This window comes from Vulpes vulpes, chromosome 3 (genome assembly GCF_048418805.1).
Source record: "Vulpes vulpes isolate BD-2025 chromosome 3, VulVul3, whole genome shotgun sequence".
In the NCBI taxonomy this organism is placed as follows: domain Eukaryota; kingdom Metazoa; phylum Chordata; class Mammalia; order Carnivora; family Canidae; genus Vulpes; species Vulpes vulpes.
This window is the reverse complement of record NC_132782.1, coordinates 83086031-83103950: the sequence shown is the minus strand read 5'-3', so window position 1 is coordinate 83103950 and position 17920 is coordinate 83086031. Positions and strand designations below refer to the sequence as shown.

At 45.0% G+C, this 17920-nt stretch overlaps 1 protein-coding gene and 2 long non-coding RNA genes across 7 annotated transcripts in view; 1 reads left to right on the top strand and 2 right to left on the bottom strand.

The window, feature by feature from the left end:
• Window positions 1-4461, bottom strand: part of LOC112935700 (uncharacterized) — a 17947-nt gene extending 13486 nt beyond the window's left edge. The window contains exons 1-2 of one of the 5 annotated variants that reach the window (XR_003238212.2): window positions 4391-4461; window positions 2911-3133 (exon numbers count right to left, since the gene is read on the bottom strand). This is a non-coding gene — a long non-coding RNA (uncharacterized lncRNA). Of the gene's footprint in view, window positions 1-2910; window positions 3134-3459; window positions 4090-4390 lie in introns of those variants that run through there. The other 4 variants (XR_012000523.1, XR_003238209.2, XR_003238210.2 and 1 more) reach the window with 4 other exon arrangements.
• LOC140598272 (uncharacterized) lies at window positions 4095-12727 on the top strand. Its single transcript, XR_012000524.1, has 2 exons — window positions 4095-4229; window positions 5862-12727. It is a non-coding gene; the product is annotated as an uncharacterized lncRNA (long non-coding RNA).
• Window positions 11288-17920, bottom strand: IFT22 (intraflagellar transport 22). Its single transcript, XM_026019671.2, has 5 exons — window positions 17783-17920; window positions 13362-13438; window positions 13156-13245; window positions 12673-12875; window positions 11288-11786 (listed from the first exon to the last, which is right to left on the bottom strand). Exons 1-5 carry the CDS (start codon window positions 17819-17821, stop codon window positions 11638-11640), a joined length of 558 nt encoding a protein of 185 aa, XP_025875456.1. The 5' UTR covers window positions 17822-17920; the 3' UTR covers window positions 11288-11637.

The window sequence follows — 17920 nt, the reverse complement described above, 5'->3', positions numbered from 1 at the left end:
GGGAGTCGCTGGGGTGGCCCAGGAGGCTGCCAGGGCACTCTGGGACACGGAGCAGCAGCTGCTCACCAACCAGTCCAGAAGTATTTCACTACTTTAACCACTCATCCACCCATCCATTCTGGTGGCACCAGATAAACGTCATGCCAGCCTATGGCCTCCCTGATTGTGTCCCACAGATCCCGGTGGTGACAGATAACTCTAGAAGTTGTCCTATGTGTCAGTTATTTCAGCAGGGGAGCTCTGCAGTCAAACCACATTTCCACAGAAAGGGATGTTGTGGTCACCTAATGTAAGTGACCATGGACGTGTCTGAATCTGTGAAGTCCATTATTGGCCGCTTGGGCTCCTGCCAAGATCAGGGGCACTGTGGATCTAAAGCAGCAGCCCCCTAGCGGTGTCGTTTGGCTTTGCAATGAGCACTTACAGTCTGAGTACAAAAAATTGTACTGACTTCTGAGAATCTATAGCAGGCGAACAATGAGGTTAACAACCTCTTCTCTGAAGTAAGAGACAGGAGCGTGCCCAGGCCACCCCCCCGCCACCGCCTGCTTCTCCCTTGGGCTGGGATGGTTGCTTTGTTGGGTCTGTTCTCTTGATTCCCAACTGAGAAGGCTCCCCTCCATATACCCAAGGTGGCTGGATCTCCTGGGTTCCCTTCAAATGCTCAGTACAGGCTACACGAAGGAAAGAAGAAAGGTGCTATTATTGTCAACAAAGGTCTCCATGAGCCACACCATGGAGTGTGCTTTAGCTAGCTAGCACACCAGAATTCAAAACAGCCTAGTACACTCAGCTGTGGCTGGGACACCAGTGGATGATGGAAATTCCCTGCTGTGCTCCAACTGGAGTTCAGTACCTCTTTGAAATTAAAGTCTCCTGCTAGTTGGATGATCACACTCCACTCCCAGCACAGGTCTGTAGGCTGTCATATCAGCCCTGCTTTCAACACAGGACCGACCACCCAAGAAAAAGATCGAAGACCCTGGTCTCCTCCCCAGAGGACGCTGCCTCTTACCACTGGTGTGGAAAGGGGTGGAGTTCTCAAGATCCATGTGTGAACTGGGGCCCACTGGTGATGTGTGGGGATTCTTGTGCTGGGGGTGGGGATGCTATCTTCCTCCAGAGAACTTCCTGTCATGGAGATGGTTAAGAAAATAGAGGGCAGCCCCGATGGCCCAGCGGTTTGGCGCCACCTTCAGCCGGGGTATGATCCTGGAGAGCAGGGATCCAGTCCCACATCGGGCTCCCTGCAGGGAGCCTGCTCCCTCTGCCTGTGTCTCTGCCTCTCTCTCTGTTTGTCTGTCAAAATAGGGAGCTCTAAAGGAAATAAAGGTAATTACTTTTTTTTTTTTTTTAAGAAAATGTCTTGTTAGACCTTTTCTTCCATTGTATTTCTTTTAAAATGATTCTTTTCTGGTCACAAAGCATTATTTGTTCATTGCAAAAAATAAATGTTACGTACTTGAAACATTCAAAGAGAACGTTCTTCATAATCTTTTCTCCCAGAGATAATGTAAATTTTTAAAATTTAATTTTATTAAAAAATTCCCCAGCTGAACCAAGGTAGAGTTGGGAACTGAAACTTAATTGTGTATATGTAAGGTGTACAACTTGGTGATTTTAAATTAAATTTTGATTCAAGTTTCAATAAAATAGTTATCTTAAAAACTAAGTAACTGGGAAGCCTGGGTGGCTTGGCGGTTTAGCACCATCTTCAGCCGAGGGTGTGATCCTGGAGTCCTGGGATCGAGTCCCACGTCGGGCTCCCTGCATGGAGCCTGCTTCTCCCTCTGCCTGTCTCTGCCTCTCTCTCTCTCTCTCAATCTCTTTCTCTCTGTCTCTGTGTCTCTCATGAGTAAGTAAATAAAATCTTTAAAAAATAAAATAAAAATAACTGATTTATGTTAAATATAACTAGGACCTACTAATAGGACCATATTTCTGGAACTTTACCCTAAATGTCCTAGTTTCTCATAGTCTGTCTAGTTGCCCCCAAAGCCATCAGAACAGTCCAGAAGTTAGAAGTTCCAGTTTTTCTGAATCCAACCCACCTCTCCCCACTGCTTCAAGCTGAGTTGGGTGGTTCTAGCTCAGGGCCTCTTACGAGGGTGAGCCTAAGGCGTCTGCTGAGACGGAGAATTTTTTCAGACTTTGGATTTGTCATCCCCAGACATAGCAAGTCTGCTAAGAACAGTCTTTCCTAGTCTTTCTGCAAGACAGTATCCAGAAAGGATATGGGGAAGCCCTTACTTCAAAGTTTCAAGAACATAGTGGATAGGGAACTCCAGGAGCCAGAAGTTTGGTCAGAAAGGTGAAACCTGCACATGATGTGTTGAGACAGAAAAATATGTTTTATAGTTCCTGCAGAGAATGATTTAGATTTGAGTGGGTTAAATTAGGACTTAACTAAATGAAGCACCTTCCCACAGGAATGAGAATCAGAATGTCAGGGAAGAAAAAATAAAAACTCTAGGAAATTATCCAAAATCTAATGGGATCCCCAAAGACACCAGGGAAGAGCAAAGAGGAACATGGGCACAGTGTTGGACCAAAACAGATGTGGCCTCTGTTTTCCTTGGATAACCTACCCCTCCCTATCTTCACACGTTAGTCCTCTTTTCTACTCATGGGCCTGGTTCATTTTCTTACTCCCACTGTCCAGCATGACTCCCACCATAGCTCAGGGGTGCACTTGCAGCCCATCTTACTGCCTCTGGGCAGAATGGCCAGGAGCTACTCCAGCTCCAGTAACTCCAGGATGGGCAACTCGCAGGCTGTTGCTGTGCCCTCTGCCACTGGCAGCAGAGCTCCCAGGGGCATCTCAGAACCTTGAAGGGTGGTCCCGAGCCTCCTGGTCCTAGAACTCCCTGAAGTGCAGACCAGCCAGCTCTCGGTTGGGAGGCTGATTACCTGGCAGCATGGTCTCTTTCCCCCACAAGTGGTCCTCTGCTTCCACCTTCATGGTCGGAATTCTGTCCTGCTTCTGACGGCCCTGGGAGCACTGGGACACAAGCCCCCCTGACTGCTGTGCTCATTCTTGATGGGAGATGGCCCCAGGGAGGTTCACTTGTGCCGTGTGGGGGTTACATTTCAGAGAAACTCTTCCTGAGCTGCTTCAAACTTCAGAAACTTTCTGAAACACAATAAAGTGAAATAAAACTCCTTGATTAGGGGGTCCTTTTCAATACCACTATAGACCGTGAAATGGTACAACGCACTCTCAGGTATTCCTCACCATTCGGGTCTCCCCTTGCCCGCCAGGCCAGTTTTCAAGCAGATGTCATAAAATTTTGGCTATAAGACCTGCAGTTGTCTCTAAGACCCTTTTCTTTTTTATAGCATAACCCCAACAGCCTTTTCACAACTAGAAGGTTGAAACACTATCATATCGCCAATTAACCTGATTTTTACAAACTGCACAATTAATTGGTCATTACTCATGATCCTGGTAAAGCTTACAGGTTGCATTTGGCTGATAAGTCTCATCTATAGGTCCACTTCTTTAAAAAAAAAATTCTTTTTTTTAAATCTTGTAATCATTAGAAAGAAATGACACCTGACAGATGTCTGGGCGCCGGCTCTGCGAGGCCCGGCTCTGCGCTGGAAAGTAAGGCGTGAGCAGACAGACAAGGGCCCGGCCTAGCTCTGGGCTTCGGTTCCTCCTCCTCTAGCAGAAGAGGCGGGACCAAGGGCTCCCTCGAGGCCGTCCGTGCTCGAGTGCGGCTCTCATCACTGGGACCCACCGTGCGAGCCGGCGCAAAACGCCCGCCGGATACCTTCCCCGGAGCCAGGGCCCACACTCCGCCGTTCCGGCGGCCCCTCGCCTGCCTGGGCTCCCGGAGGCCGAGGCAAGGCGGAGGGAGGGCCCCTCGACGCCGCCAGGCTCGACCACAGCGGTGGCTGAGCGGTAACGGCCACCGCTCGGACCCCGGCACGGGCCCGGCACCCGCCCAACTACAATTCCCAGAGGCCTCTGCGGCGAGCCGGTCACCATGGAAACGAGTCGGGCTCGTCGGCTCTGCAACCGTTGGGGGCCTGGTCCTGTGCGCGGAACAACAGGCCGCAGAGCTTCCAGACGGGACGGTCACGTGTCTCCGCCGCCCCGGCCTTGGTTCTGGGGCCAGAGGACACAGAGCCCCTACGCCTAACCGAAGCCATGGGAAGACGGAACTACATTTCCCAGAAGGCGCCGAGGGCACTCCAGCTTCCGGTCGCTCGGCACCAAAACGGTAACACCGAGCTGTTGCCAAAGGAGTCAAGTCCTGGGTATCTGGGCTTCTGAAGCCCGTGAACAGAGGAGCAGGAGACAGAGATGAGGGATAGAGGAGGAAAGGAGAACGGGAAATTTGGTTATAAAGCAACATTAAAGAGTACATCCCCGCCTGTTTACCTCTTTCACGGACGCTCAGGGCTAGCGCGAGCATCGCACAGCCCCCTGGGAGAGGCTGGCGACGCTGCCCTAAGGCCTATGGGAAAGATAGTAATTGATTAACATGCCACTGAGCACCTGCGATAAACCTGGCACGCTAGATAGATTAAACGCCTTCTTGGCTCCGCTCAAACACAAATTTTACCTCCTAAATGCTTAGGAACCTGTCCCGTTTTCTTCATGCCAATCCTCAGTGCTATATTTCAGACACTGCATTTCCTTGTCAACCTGCCCCCAGTCATGTTCCCCTTAAGTCATCTCTGCACAGGGCCACCAAAGTAATCGCTCCTGCTCTGCTTAGGCTTTCCAGCGATTAATAGAATCAAGTCGACGCTCCTTCCTGGTAGATATTTGAATTAACTGTTTTGGGCTGCTCTCCTCATACGTAAGAACCACATTTTAAAAAATTGTTCATCCTGTTTGCCACTGATACCTTAAAACCATTGTCACCATTTTTTTTTAAAGTGCAAAGCACAACTTTTTGCTTTGACCAGTTGCATCGCCAAAAAGAGTGATAAATTCCAAGTGTATTTGGATTTGCAAAATATCCTCGAAAAGTACTTGAAGTAGGTTCCTATAATAAGAAACCAAGTCACACCTAAGAAAAGAAAAACAAAACAAAACAAAATTTCATTGCATGCTATGGGCAACACACCTAGGTATTTCCAGGCCTTGTAAAGTCACACAAAAGAGAAAAGAAGGATGGTTCTTGTATAAAGTACTTATCACACACACACACACACACACACACACACACACACACACACACACTACAGCTAGAAAATAATGTAAAATAGAAGAGCTATTTTTATTTTATATAGCATTTTGAATGTCAAAGGTCTGAAACTATGCCCTATCCAAAGAGCTGCTTAAGTGTGGGGTAGATCTGCACTGAGGCTTTTGAGAATGGTGGCATACTTTTAAAACCAATCAGAAAGCCTAGATAGGAACGAACTGCAGGAAGATAGATGAGGTGTTGCTCACATCAAAGCACCACAAACTTTCCTTTTGAAGTGGGAATACTTGGCAGACACAACATTTCCATTGGCTTTTAACTTTGGTAGGAATAATGGCCAGTATCATAAATGTAGAGAATTATTTAAGATAAAGCAGTTTCAAAGTCACATCAAAAATCAGTAATCTTAACATTCAAAAGCAGAGAATTTCCTCCCTCCTCACTAATTTTATTTCTTTGGGTTTGGCTTTTTAAATAGGGATCCTTCATTTGTTGCTTAAGGAAAGAACACATTTGTTGAGAAAATACCAGCCAAGGCCAGGATATTCTCAACCAAGGAGGTGGGGTAGGATGAAGTCAAGATCTAAGAGTCATAGTTCAGAGTAATTTTCTTAAGCAGTACAGTTACTCTTTTAATCGGTATATATATTTTTAAAAAAATTTTTTAAAAAATATTTATTTATTTATTTATGATAGACATATATATAGAGAGAGGCAGAGACACAGGAGGAGGAAGAAGCAGGCTCCATGCCGGGAGCCCGACGTGGGACTCGATCGCGGGACTCCAGGATCATGCTCTGGGCCGAGGGCAGGCGCTAAACTGCTGAGCCACCCAGGGATCCCCCTAATCGGTACATATTTTTTAACTCCTATATGTCTTCAGTTTCCAGCAAGTCTCTGCTCTTTGTTAAGTTAGCCTACTCCTGTGGCATAAGGTTCTTTTAGTGTTCCACAAAAAGTGTAACAATCTTCAGGAGCTTCCCTGAGCAATTCGGAGATGTGAATGTTCAAATTGTGATGTTAGGTGACTAACTCATGGTTTTCTTTACCAAGTTGGAGCTTTGATACTCTCTAATTTGATTGGTTTCAGGGAACATGATAATATGATGCTAGCTCTACCCAGCAAGTTAGTAACAGGGACAGAACTTGGCCCCCACAACCCTAACTTGCTGGGTTATCTTGAACTAGTTATTTGTCATCTCCTCTTACCTCCCCCCAAGCCTGCTCCTCTTTCATTAGTGCCTCAGTGAATGGCATCTATGGTAGGCTGAGTTACAGCCCCCGAAGATCTCAGGACCTGATCTCTGGAATGTGTAAGTGTTGTTTCATTACTTGGAAAAATCGTCTTTGCAAATGTGATTAATTTTTCTGTTGAACTCTTGGCTTATCATCAACAATCAGATAAAAATAATTCCTTTTTGTTCTGGAGCAGTGTTCTTCAGACCAATTATTCTTACTGCCCCTATTACATAAAGATGATTTGCTATAGTTGGCTTTAAGGTGTTCCTTACACATGTTCCCCCCAAAGAGCAGGTCAGAAGGAAATTAACCTGGACTTAAAATGTGCTCACAGGTAACGAGGCAGTTTGCTAAGAGGTGACTGTAGTTCAATCTAAATTTACCAGGAAAGTGGCATTATTAGCAAATACCATTCTCTCTGACAGACTGCCCACACAGCTCCATTTCAACCTCCTGTTGTCAAAGTGAAGAGCACCCACGCCTATTGATTCATGTCTTAAGTGTCTCTATTTTTCTCTCCCTCTCACTGGAAAAGACCTACATTTAACTTTAGATCTCCTTAATGTGTTTTCAGGTTGGCTATATTGAAAAAAATTCCAAATATAGGGGCACCTGGCTGGCTCAGTCAGTACAGCATGTGGCTCTTGATCTTGGGGTCGTGAGTTCAAGTGCCATGCTGGGCCTAGAGCTAACTTAAAAAAAAAAAGAATCCAAATAGAAAAATCATGGATGAACAACAATTCCTAAGATTAAAGCAAACTCAGTTTTACAATAAGCTATGAACTCACCGTATTTGCTTACTCTGAGCATTAACACTTTTGCCTTTTTTACAAATTAGATGTTAGGACAATATAAACATTGTTTTTACATGTATTACTTGAAGGAATATTTACAAATTAAGTTCCCCTGAGGATCTTAAGAAACCTTTTACAAGATATATGTGTATTCTACCTTCTAAGCTGGTAATGATGTCTAGATTATCAAGGATATTTAAATGAAAATAAAATATTGGAGAGTTTAAATGCTAATCTTTAAAAATATCCTAGGTGGGGGGTGCTGGGGGGGCCCTCAGGCAGTTAAGCGTCCAACTCTTGATTTCAGCTCTGGTCATGATCTCAGGGTCATGAGATCAAGCCCTGTGGTGGGCTCCGTGCTCAGCAAGAAGTCTGCTTGTGGATTCTCTCCTTCTGCCTCTCCTCCATTCTCTCTCTGTCTCTCTCAAATAAATACATAAATCTTAAAAAAAATATCGTAGGTGGGGTGCCTGGCCAGCTCAGTTGGTGGAGCATGCAACTCTTGATCTTGAGGTTGTGAGTTCAAGCGCCATGAGATTACTTAAAAAAGAAATCTTTGAAAAAAAATCCTAGGTGAATTGTACACTAACGTTCCTAGCAAATTATTTACAATAACCAACAGATAAATGGATAAATAAGATGTAATCTATCCATGCAATGGAATATTATTCACCCCTAAAAAATAAGGACATTCTGACACCTGCTACAACATGGATGAACTTTGAGGACATTCTGCTCAGTGAAATAAGCCAGTCACAAAACTTAAAATTCTATATGATCCTACTTTTATGAAGTTCCTAGAGACAGAAATTAGAGACAGAAAGTAGAATGGTGGGTGCCCAGGGGAGGGAGGAGGGGGAATGAGGAGTTTGTGTTTAATGGATACAGAGTTTGAGTTTGGGATGATAAAAACATTCTGGAGATGGATGGTGGTGATGGGTGCCCAAATGCTGTGAATGCACGGAACGCCATAGAACTGTACACTTAAAAATGGTTAAAATGGTAAATTTTATGTTATGTATATTTTACACCAAGTTTAAAAAGAGTAACAGGATTGTTAAATTCAAAACTTGTCCTGGGAACCCTCTTGCACTGTTGGTGGGAATGTGAACTGGTGCAGCCATTCTGGAAAACTGTGTGGAGGTTCCTCAAAGAGTTAAAAATAGATCTGTCCTATGACCCAACAATTGCACTGCTGGGGATTTACCCTAAAGATTCAGATGCATGAAACGCTGGGACACCTGCACCCCAATGTTTATAGCAGCAATGTCCACAATAGCCAAACCGTGGAAGAAGCCTCGGTGTCCATCAAAAGATGAATGGATAAAGAAGATGTGGTTTATGTATACAATGGAATATTCCTCAGCCATTAGAAATGACAAATACCCACCATTTGCTTTGACGTGGATGGAACTGGAGGGTATTATGCTGAGTGAAATAATTCAATTGGAGAAGGACAAACATTATATGGTCTCATTCATTTGGGGAATATAAAAAATAGTGAAAGGGAATAAAGGGGAAAGGAGAAAAAATAAGTGGGAAATATCAGAAAGGGAGACAGAACATGAAAGACTCCTAACTCTGGGAAACGAACAAGACAGAACAAAGACTCCTAACTCTGGGTGGAAGGGGAGGTAGGCGGGGGGTGGGGGTGACTGGGTGGTGGGCACTGAAGTGGGCACTTGACGGGATGAGCACTGGGTATTACTCTGTATGTTGACAAACTGAACACCAATAAAAAATAAATTTATTAAAAAAAACCAAAAAACAGAAAACAAAACTTGTCCTGGGCACCTGGTGGCTCAGTGGTTGAGCATCTGCCTTCGACTCAGGTCATGATCTTGGGGTCCTGGGATCGAGTCCTGCATAGGGCTCCCCACAGGGAGCCTACTTCTCCTTCTGTCTATGTCTTTGCCTCTCTTTGTGTTCTCTCATGAATAAAATAAAATCTTAAAAAAAACCAATAAACTTGTCCTAAGTGATCAAGTAAACCTTATTGGTTTGGTTTTTTTTTAAAGATTTTATTTATTCATAAGAGACACACAGAGAGAGAGAGAGGCAGAGACACAGGCAGAGGGAGAAGCAGGCTCCATGCAGGGAGCCCAATGTGGGACTTGATCCCAGGTCTCCAGGATCACACCCTGGACTGAAGGTGGCACTACACTGCTGAGCCACCCGGGCTGCCCACCTTGTAGGTTTATAATGAGAATATTGTATCTCTTACTATTTTAACAGGGGTAATATTTGAGAATATTCACCTATTGCTATATTCTCGATTCTCCTGAAAATCCTATTTTTCTCCCAGGAAGCTGAGGGTTGAGAATGGATCAGATAGGCCAACTGTGGCAAGGAGTACAGTGATCCTGCCATATAGATCCACAAAAATCTGGCCTGTTTGGAGAACACAGCTGGCTCTCAGAGATGTGCAGGGCCAGGCTCAGCCAGGATGGGGCCAAGCCAGCCTGGGACCCCTGGTTCCATGGGGAAAACCCATGCCAGGGGCTGTACCAAGCTTGGATTTGAAGGAGGTGGCCAGTAGGGTGGCCACTGACAACTTGACAGAAGTTAAAAAGGGAACCATAGGACCTGCCCTTGGAACAGCTGCCCCAATCATAGCACAAACTGTCCAGGCACCCTGATACCATCTTGGGGAAAAGGAAGGTGAGGAAGTAGACTGTAACCTTATCCCAGAGACTGAACTAACTTGGAAACTTTTAAATTTGCAAGAGATGGAAAAACAGTTGATTCTCACTACTCACAGTCCTTATATTCTGTAAAGTTGTCACGCGCACTGGATGAGAGAATGCCAAACCATGGCTTCTGGGGAAACGCAGGGTTAAGTTCCTGTGCGCCTCTGATCACATTTTCGTCAACCATCAATATGCAACCTTGTTTTATGGAAGCTTATTTAAAGACACCTTGTTTAATATACTGTGTTGATTCATTGACATTGAACTCCCAGCCAACCACACTAGAATTCATGCTGAAATGAGGCTTATCGAAAGCACTAATTTTCTCCATAGGGCACATCCCAGCCTTTTTGCACTTAGGAATACTAGCCAGAGCTTCAGCACCATGTTTGGGGGTCATTGTAAACAGCGAAACCACTAACAAAAGCACAGAAATGTGAAAATATGTCACTAGACTGTGACAGGGACACTTATGTATAGTATGAGAGCTGAGACAAGAAGGCAGAGTGTGGTCTTGTTCAGCCTTGGCTGAAAACATTCATGACCAGTGATTCACATTTTTTGCCACTCTGAGTAACTGTGGAAATGCTGTGAGTATTGATCTGGGGGTTGCAAATCAGTTTTAGCCAGTAGGCAAATCTGCAAACACAGAACCATGAAGGAGGATCAATTATACTTTTATTTGGCATCAGATGTAGTCTAGGTTCCCTCACTATCTAGCATCACTATGCTTAAATGTATGAGATTTAAGCCAATTATAGAAAATGGACGAATCTAGGGGTGCCTGACTGGCTCAGTTGGTTAAGTGTCTGCCTTTGGTTCAGGTCATGATCCAGGGGTCCTGGGACTGAGACCCACATCAGGCTCCCTGCTCAGGCTCCCTGCTCCTGCTAAGCCTGCTTCTTAGTCTCCTTGAGCCTGCCGCTCCCCGTTTGTGCTCTCTCCCTCTGTCAAATAAATAAACAAACAAAATCTTTTTTTTTTAAAAAAAGGAAGAATCTATCATTTTTTCCCCATATCTAAAGTGTAGGGGGCAGCCCCAGTGGCACAGCGGTTTAGCGCCGCCTGCAGCCCAGGGCATGATCTTGGAGACCCTGGATCGAGTCCGACGTCAGGCTCTCTGCATGGTGCCTGCTTCTGTCCCTGCCTCTCTCTCTCTCTCTGCATCTCTATAAATAAATAAAATCTTAAAAAAATATATATAAATAAAAATAAAGTGTAGGGCTTAAGTTTTTGACTGTACCTCACTGTTATTTAGAGGAACAGAATGGCAGCTTTGTGAGGGTGAAGATTTTTATCTGTTTTGTCCATGCTATATATCACCAATAGCCAGAGCAGTGTAGCACAAGTCAGTATTTGTTGAGTGAACCAAGGAATGAAAATCACATTCAAACCAATACACATGAATTAAACTGCTGTATCATTTGGTTCTGACAGTTACAATTCCACAATTTTTATCACTTGACATATATGAAGAGGAAAGAAAAACAGCTCAGTTTTCCAGCTTGTGGAGAGGTTTGAGGCAAAGGAATCAGAATTCAATAATAGGATTTTCTCAACTGAACTTAGGACAGAGGACAAATGGTATGAGTCAACTCCCTGGCTGACTGGTACCTTAGAGCAGATAAGGAAAATCTCTTCTACGGCCACAGGGAGAAGAAAATATCAGTAGCTGGGTAAGATTCCAGGTCTGTCCTGGGAAAACAGCTGACCTTATTTGTGAGGTGAAAGAATCAGAATGAAGGCTGCTTAGGTGATAATTGACATCTCCTCCCGGTCTCTGCTTTCAGACACTGAGTTGATTATGCTTTTTAAATACTTTATGAACTCCAACCTGATGTCTTCAGGGTCATCCTCAAGATTCGAGTGCACCAGCTTCAGCTTGTTCAAGGGGGTTGCTTAAAAAGGAAAATAATGTAATTAGGCGTGAACTTTTAACGAGGGGCCGTTTCTAGCTCCCAGTGACCTGAATCTTACTGAAGCCCATTTGCTTAACTTTCTAAAGGCCAAAAATAAAGTTGTGTCTTGCTTGACATGATTTAACAGATAAAGGTTTTATCACATGCCACTGCCGATGCACTTAGCATAGTGCTTGGCATTCAGTAGGTGCTCAATAAAGAGTGCTACCACACTGCCACCTGTTGATGGAATAACAACTCTACAAGCTATTTCCAGGTCCTCTTATGCCAGAAAGGAAGAGATTTCTGCATATCATGAGCTGTTTTCCATGAGCACCTTGAACCCTCTGTAAAGGGTGTGTGTCACGTGCTAATTGGGATTTTTTCTTGAGATAAGATCAGTCAGGAAAGAATGTCCCTAAAAGTACTGATGAGCAGCTAAAACCAGTTTTTTTCCATCTTGGTGTCTGCCTGCTTTTTTTTTTTTTTTTTTTTTAAAGATTTTATTTATTTATTCATGACAGACAGAGAGAGGGAGGCAGAGACACAGGCAAAGGGAGAAGCAGGCTCCACGCAAAGAGCCTGATGTGGGAGTTGATCCTGGGACTCCGGGATCACACCCTGAGCCAAAGCAGACGCTCAACCACTGAGCCACCCAGGTGTCCTATGTGTCTGCCTGCTTTTAAAGTCTCTCTGTCCTGGCCTGGATGCTTTGCCAGACCTTCCAACCTGGTGATTCCCAATTTACATAGCAGGAAGAACAAATGTCAAGGACACTTGTGCTCAATAACTGCACATCACCGCTGGTTTCAAAGACACAGAACAATACACAAATGCCCAGGCCACTCAAGACAAGAGCAGAAGGGAGAAATGGCGGTCTCCTTACGCAAAGACGGGTTTCCTTTATCACTTCCAGAGCCTGGTTTGTGGTGTGCAATCAACAGACACTGAGTGTCCTGTAAAAACTGCTGCTGGACGAAGCAGGAATACCACATCTCGATCTCCTTCAGGTGGCTTGGGATGTCAGCATTGAAGACGATCACTACTCCGTGTGAGTCCTTCATCAGAGCCGGCCAGCAAGACTCGAACCTACAAGGCAGAAAAGGAGACCTGGTGAATGTCAGGTGGCAGGTCTGGTTTAAAAATAATGTCTTCCTAAAAAAATAAAAATAAAAAAATAAAAAAATAAAAATAATGTCTTCGTGTTAACTGATGGATGGCTTGTCATTGTGTCATGACCCAATCATTAAAGTTCCAAGGGCAATGCATGTCACCAAATAATTGATCATGCCCCTAATACATGCTAGGAAGTGTGCTGGGCCAGAGTCCAAGGTGGTTGGTGGGCAGCTGCTCTTTCAAGGAAACGTACTTTGGATCACCGCCACAATCCCATAGCTCAAATTCGCACCCCGTGCCTTTGGTGTTGCTGGTAATGTGTGGGTTCTCAAATTCCAGGATCCTAGAAAGGAAAACAACAGTAGCATCTCCACTTTGGAAACATTATACTTTGGGAACGCCACCACCACCAAAAGTTGGGGTTGGGCCTCTCTGGGAAACCAATTTGTCGGGGCTCACCTCACTCCTTGGGTTGGGTTGTATTCGGTGATGTCAGAAGATTCTGTCAGGAAGTTGGCCAAAACGGTTTTTCCACTCTGTGGGAATGAAGATAATAAAGGGTCTTTGCTGAAGAGCAGAAAAGTAAACCATAAGCGAGCCCTCCAATCGCTGGCTTGGAACTGGGTGTGATGGAGTGTGGGCCGTGGCCACCCTGAGATCACCAAGGCAGAGGGTTCTCTGTGGCTCGGTAGACTTTGCTGCCTTATTATATGTGGTGGGCACAGCCTGGCCTGGGACCTGGCGTGCATGGGGTTCTGATGCTGGCTCTGTCGCTGCTTGACCTTACAACCTACACTGATTTCTTTGGCTGCCTCTCAGTCAACTTACCTGAGAACAGAAAAGAATTGTTAGTGTGAGTCTCTCTCCTGTTGTGTTTCTTTCCACATCAAGAAACCAGTCTGTCACAGATATAAAGCCACTGAGGCCCAGAAAGGGGAAGGGAGTTCCTCAAGGTCACACAGAAGTTCAAGGTCAGAGCTAGGTCCCACAGGGATTGGCCATGCCACACTCTCACACAGGGCTGTTTCTCCTCAATAATACAAGTCATACACAGTCCTCTTAAAAAAATAGCCCTCCTGGTCCTCCACCTAAAGTAGCCATCTGTCCATCCAGTCCAGTCTCTTCCCAAAAGTGGTAACTTGTATCTGTTTTCAGATATTTTCTGTACATTCGCATCATTCATTTAGCAAATATTGTACAAGCTTGGATATAAGGCATTTTTTTCTCTGCAAATTATTCCTCAGAAGAAAGGAAATCTCTTACACTTGAGTTCTTAAGAATCTCTGAAATTATGCCCTGCTCTCTTGAGTACTTTATTTTGAACAACTGTTTGACTAGAGTCATTTCAATTAATGCCAGTTTTGGAGGCTTGTAGAATCAGAAAGAGTGGAGTGGAGGGTAATTAATATGGCTTTAGTAATTTTTGCTGAGCATGTGGCCTCACAAATTAAATGTCACTTAAAACAACACAGCTGGGACGCCTGGGTGGCTCAGTGGTTGGGCATCTGCCTTTGGCTCAGGGCATGATCCTGGGTTCCCGGGACTGGGTTCCGCGTCAGGCTCCCTGCATGGAGCCTGCTTCTCCTTCTGCCTGTGTCCCTGCCTCTCTCTCTCTCTCTCTGTGTGTCTCTCATGAATAAATAAAATCTTTAAAAAAAAATAAAAAAATAAAAACAACACAGATGAACGGCACCTGGGTGGTTCAGTGGTTGAGCATCTGCCTTTGGCTCAGGTTGTGATCTTGGGGGTCTTGGGATTGAGTCCCACTCCAGACTCCCTGTAGGGAGCCTGCTTCTTCTTCTGCTTATGGCTCTGCCTCTCTCTGTGTCTCTCATAAATAAATAAAGTCTTAAAAAAACCCCAAAACAAAACACAGTTGAGGGGCATCTGGGTGGCTCAGTCAGTTAAGCCTCTGCCTTCAGTTTGGGTCAAGATCCCAGGGTCCTGGAATTGAGCCCTGCATTGGGCTCCCTCCTAAGCTGTTAAGTGGGGAGACTGATTCTCCCTCTCCCTCTGCTCCTGTGCTCTCTCTCGAATTCTTATTCTCTTGAATAAAATCTTAAAAAAAAAAATACAGCTGAGTGGTTGTTTGTGGAGATCATGAATATTTATCTATAGGATTAACAAATAAAGCAAATGGCCTGATATTATAGGAATGGCTCTTTGGGCTGGAATACATTTCTAGGAACAGGGTCATACACAGCTTCAAAAAGGACTTATATCCTAAACTGCTCAGAATGGTGTGCTTTGTTGTGTGTGGGTTTTTTTTTTTTTAAGTTTATTTATTTAAGTACTCTCTACACACAATGTGCGGCTCAAACTCATGACCCCGAGATCAAGAGTCACACACTCTTCTGACTGAGCCAGCCAGGCACCCTGTCATGTGGTTGAAAAGTGGCTTTGGTCATAAGATCCACTCGGGTGTCAAAGGTCCAGGTAAGGAGCTTGCATTGTAAAGCTGTGTCATGAAATGCAAATATGGAATAAAACAGTATTTCCAAATTAACATATATCTTTAACATACCTTTAAATGTATATGTCACTCCAGGAATACATAAAACCTTGTAAAAGTATATTTATGTATTTCATGTAGGCCCTTAAAGTCTCTACATACATGTTGGTCAAAACCAATTGATTGAGGAGAAGCGTTCTTCCAGGAAAATGAAGAAAGTATTAGGCACATAAGGTATTTTTAAGTGCCTAGCTTGCCAGGTACTGCTGAACCCAAGATGTAGTGCTAAGCACGGGGATAAAATCAAGCAGGATAGGGATCCCTGGGTGGCGCAGCGGTTTGGCGCCTGCCTTTGGCCCAGGGCGCGATCCTGGAGACCCGGGATCGAATCCCACATCAGGCTCCCGGTGCATGGAGCCTGCTTCTCCCTCCGCCTGTGTCTCTGCCTCTCTCTCTCTCTCTCTCTGTGACTATCATAAATAAATAAAAAATTAAAAAAAAAATTAAAAAAAAATCAAGCAGGATAATGCCACAGGGACTTTGAGCTGAGTGATCAAGTGATGAAGGCTGAAAGGGTGAAGTTTAAACCAAGATTTGGGATGACAAGGAGTCACCTGAGCCTTCCAAGCAGAGAGGATAACTAGTTGGATGGCACCAGGCCAGGAAGGGGGCATATGTTAAAAGGAATGGAAAGGCTGGCCAATCTGCAGAGCACTGAGGTAGAGACAGAGTGTATGTGGAAATATATCCTGGTTGTTGAAGCTAGTTGATGAGTACTAGGAGTTCCTTATTTTTTTTCTCTCTTTGTATGTTTGAGAATTTCCATTAAAAAAAAAAAAGAAAATATCTATGGTTTACTTTTCATAATTCTGTGCATACTGTTATTACTTGTCTATTTCACTTACTAGTTTATGTCTCAGCGAGTTCTCTACGTCATCACTTCACACAGATGTGCCTCCTTTTGGGTAACTTCTGGAGTCTTCCCCAGTAAACCACGTCCCTTAGTTTACTTAGACGTTCTCTTATTGATGGGCACCTAGAGTGTTTCCAACTGTTTCATATCATAAATGGCCTCTGGGGGACATAGGTAAGTATCCAGCTACTAAAGATTTTGAGAAATGTAAGTGCTGCACTAAAAGCTATGCATGTTTTATTTTTTTCATTTTTTGAAATATCACTAAAGTCAGATGCATTTTATTTACTTTCTTGACAGAGAGAGAGAGAGAGAGACTGAGAGAGAGCATAGGTGAGAGGGAGAAGCACCCCCATGAGAAGGGTGTCTGACGTGGGGCTCGATTCTATGACCCTGAGATCATGACCTGAGCTGAAGGCAGACGCTTAAACCACTGAACTACCTTGCCCCACTATGTATGTTTTAAAGTTTAATATTTGGATTGCCGATAAAGCTGTTAGCAATTTATAGTCCCATTGACAGAATCCTGAAGTACTCATTTCCCTAGAAGCATCCTCATGTTTCATGTTATCAGTGTTCTAACCCCTTTTTATCCAATCTGATGGGCAAATAAAGCATCATCTTCTTGTTTTAATTCGTGTTCCGTTGACTCTGAGGCTGAACATCCTCTTATACTTCTTGGCCAGTTGTGCTTGTGTGCAGGGACTTCCCCTGTGCATTCTACCTGTTAATCCTTTCTTTGTAATGTTATTTTGCAGATACTTTCCCCAGGCTTACTTTCGCTGTCATTTTTTTCAAGGCTTCTTCATTTTTGTTTTGTGCTTGGAGACGACCTTCCGTATCTCAAGCTGAATAACATTTCTCTCCATATATGCATCTGATTACAGTGCTCCTTAACACGTGGTCCCTAGACGAACAGCATCAGTAAAAGGCAGATTCTCGGACCCCTCTCAGACCTACTGAATCAAAACCCTGGGGGCAGGACTGGCATATAGTGTTTTGAACAAGCCCTCCAGGCAATTGGGATGAGTGCTGAAGATGGATAAGATTCACTATTTCCACGGTAGTTGTTTTATACATTTAGCTTTGGTCCCTGGGAATCTTATTCCTGTGTACGGTGTGACGTCCACACGTAGATCTAATACCCCCATTCCCATCCCCACTCCCATCCCCGACACTATGAGCCAACCATTCAAAGACCTTGTCATGGTCGGTCTTTTCCTGTCTGCTTTTCTTGTCCGACGGGCATGATCATTAGGGCCAACCTCAGGCGCAAAGGAGAGTCGTGGGACCTAGACTCGGGTTCCAAAACGCCACTCACGACTCTCAGGACTTACGAAAACGGGGTCAAGGTCTGGGGGCGCCGAGTGCACGCTGAGGCCAGCGGCGCACCCCGGGGTGGGCGCGGTGGGACAGGTTTCCCGCCTCCTCGGGGGCTCCCGGTGCGAGGTACGGTCCGGGGTCGCCCCGCAGCAGCCCAGGCCCCGCCCGCCGCCCCCGCCGGCCGGGCCTCACCTCGCAGGGCCCCACGAAGAGGATCTTGGCCTTCAGCATCGCGGTCGGACGACCGCAGGCCCGCGGGAACCACCGCGGCGCGGAGGAGCGGAAGCCGCCCAGTCGATTGGCTGTCTTCGTTTCCAGGGCAACGGGAGC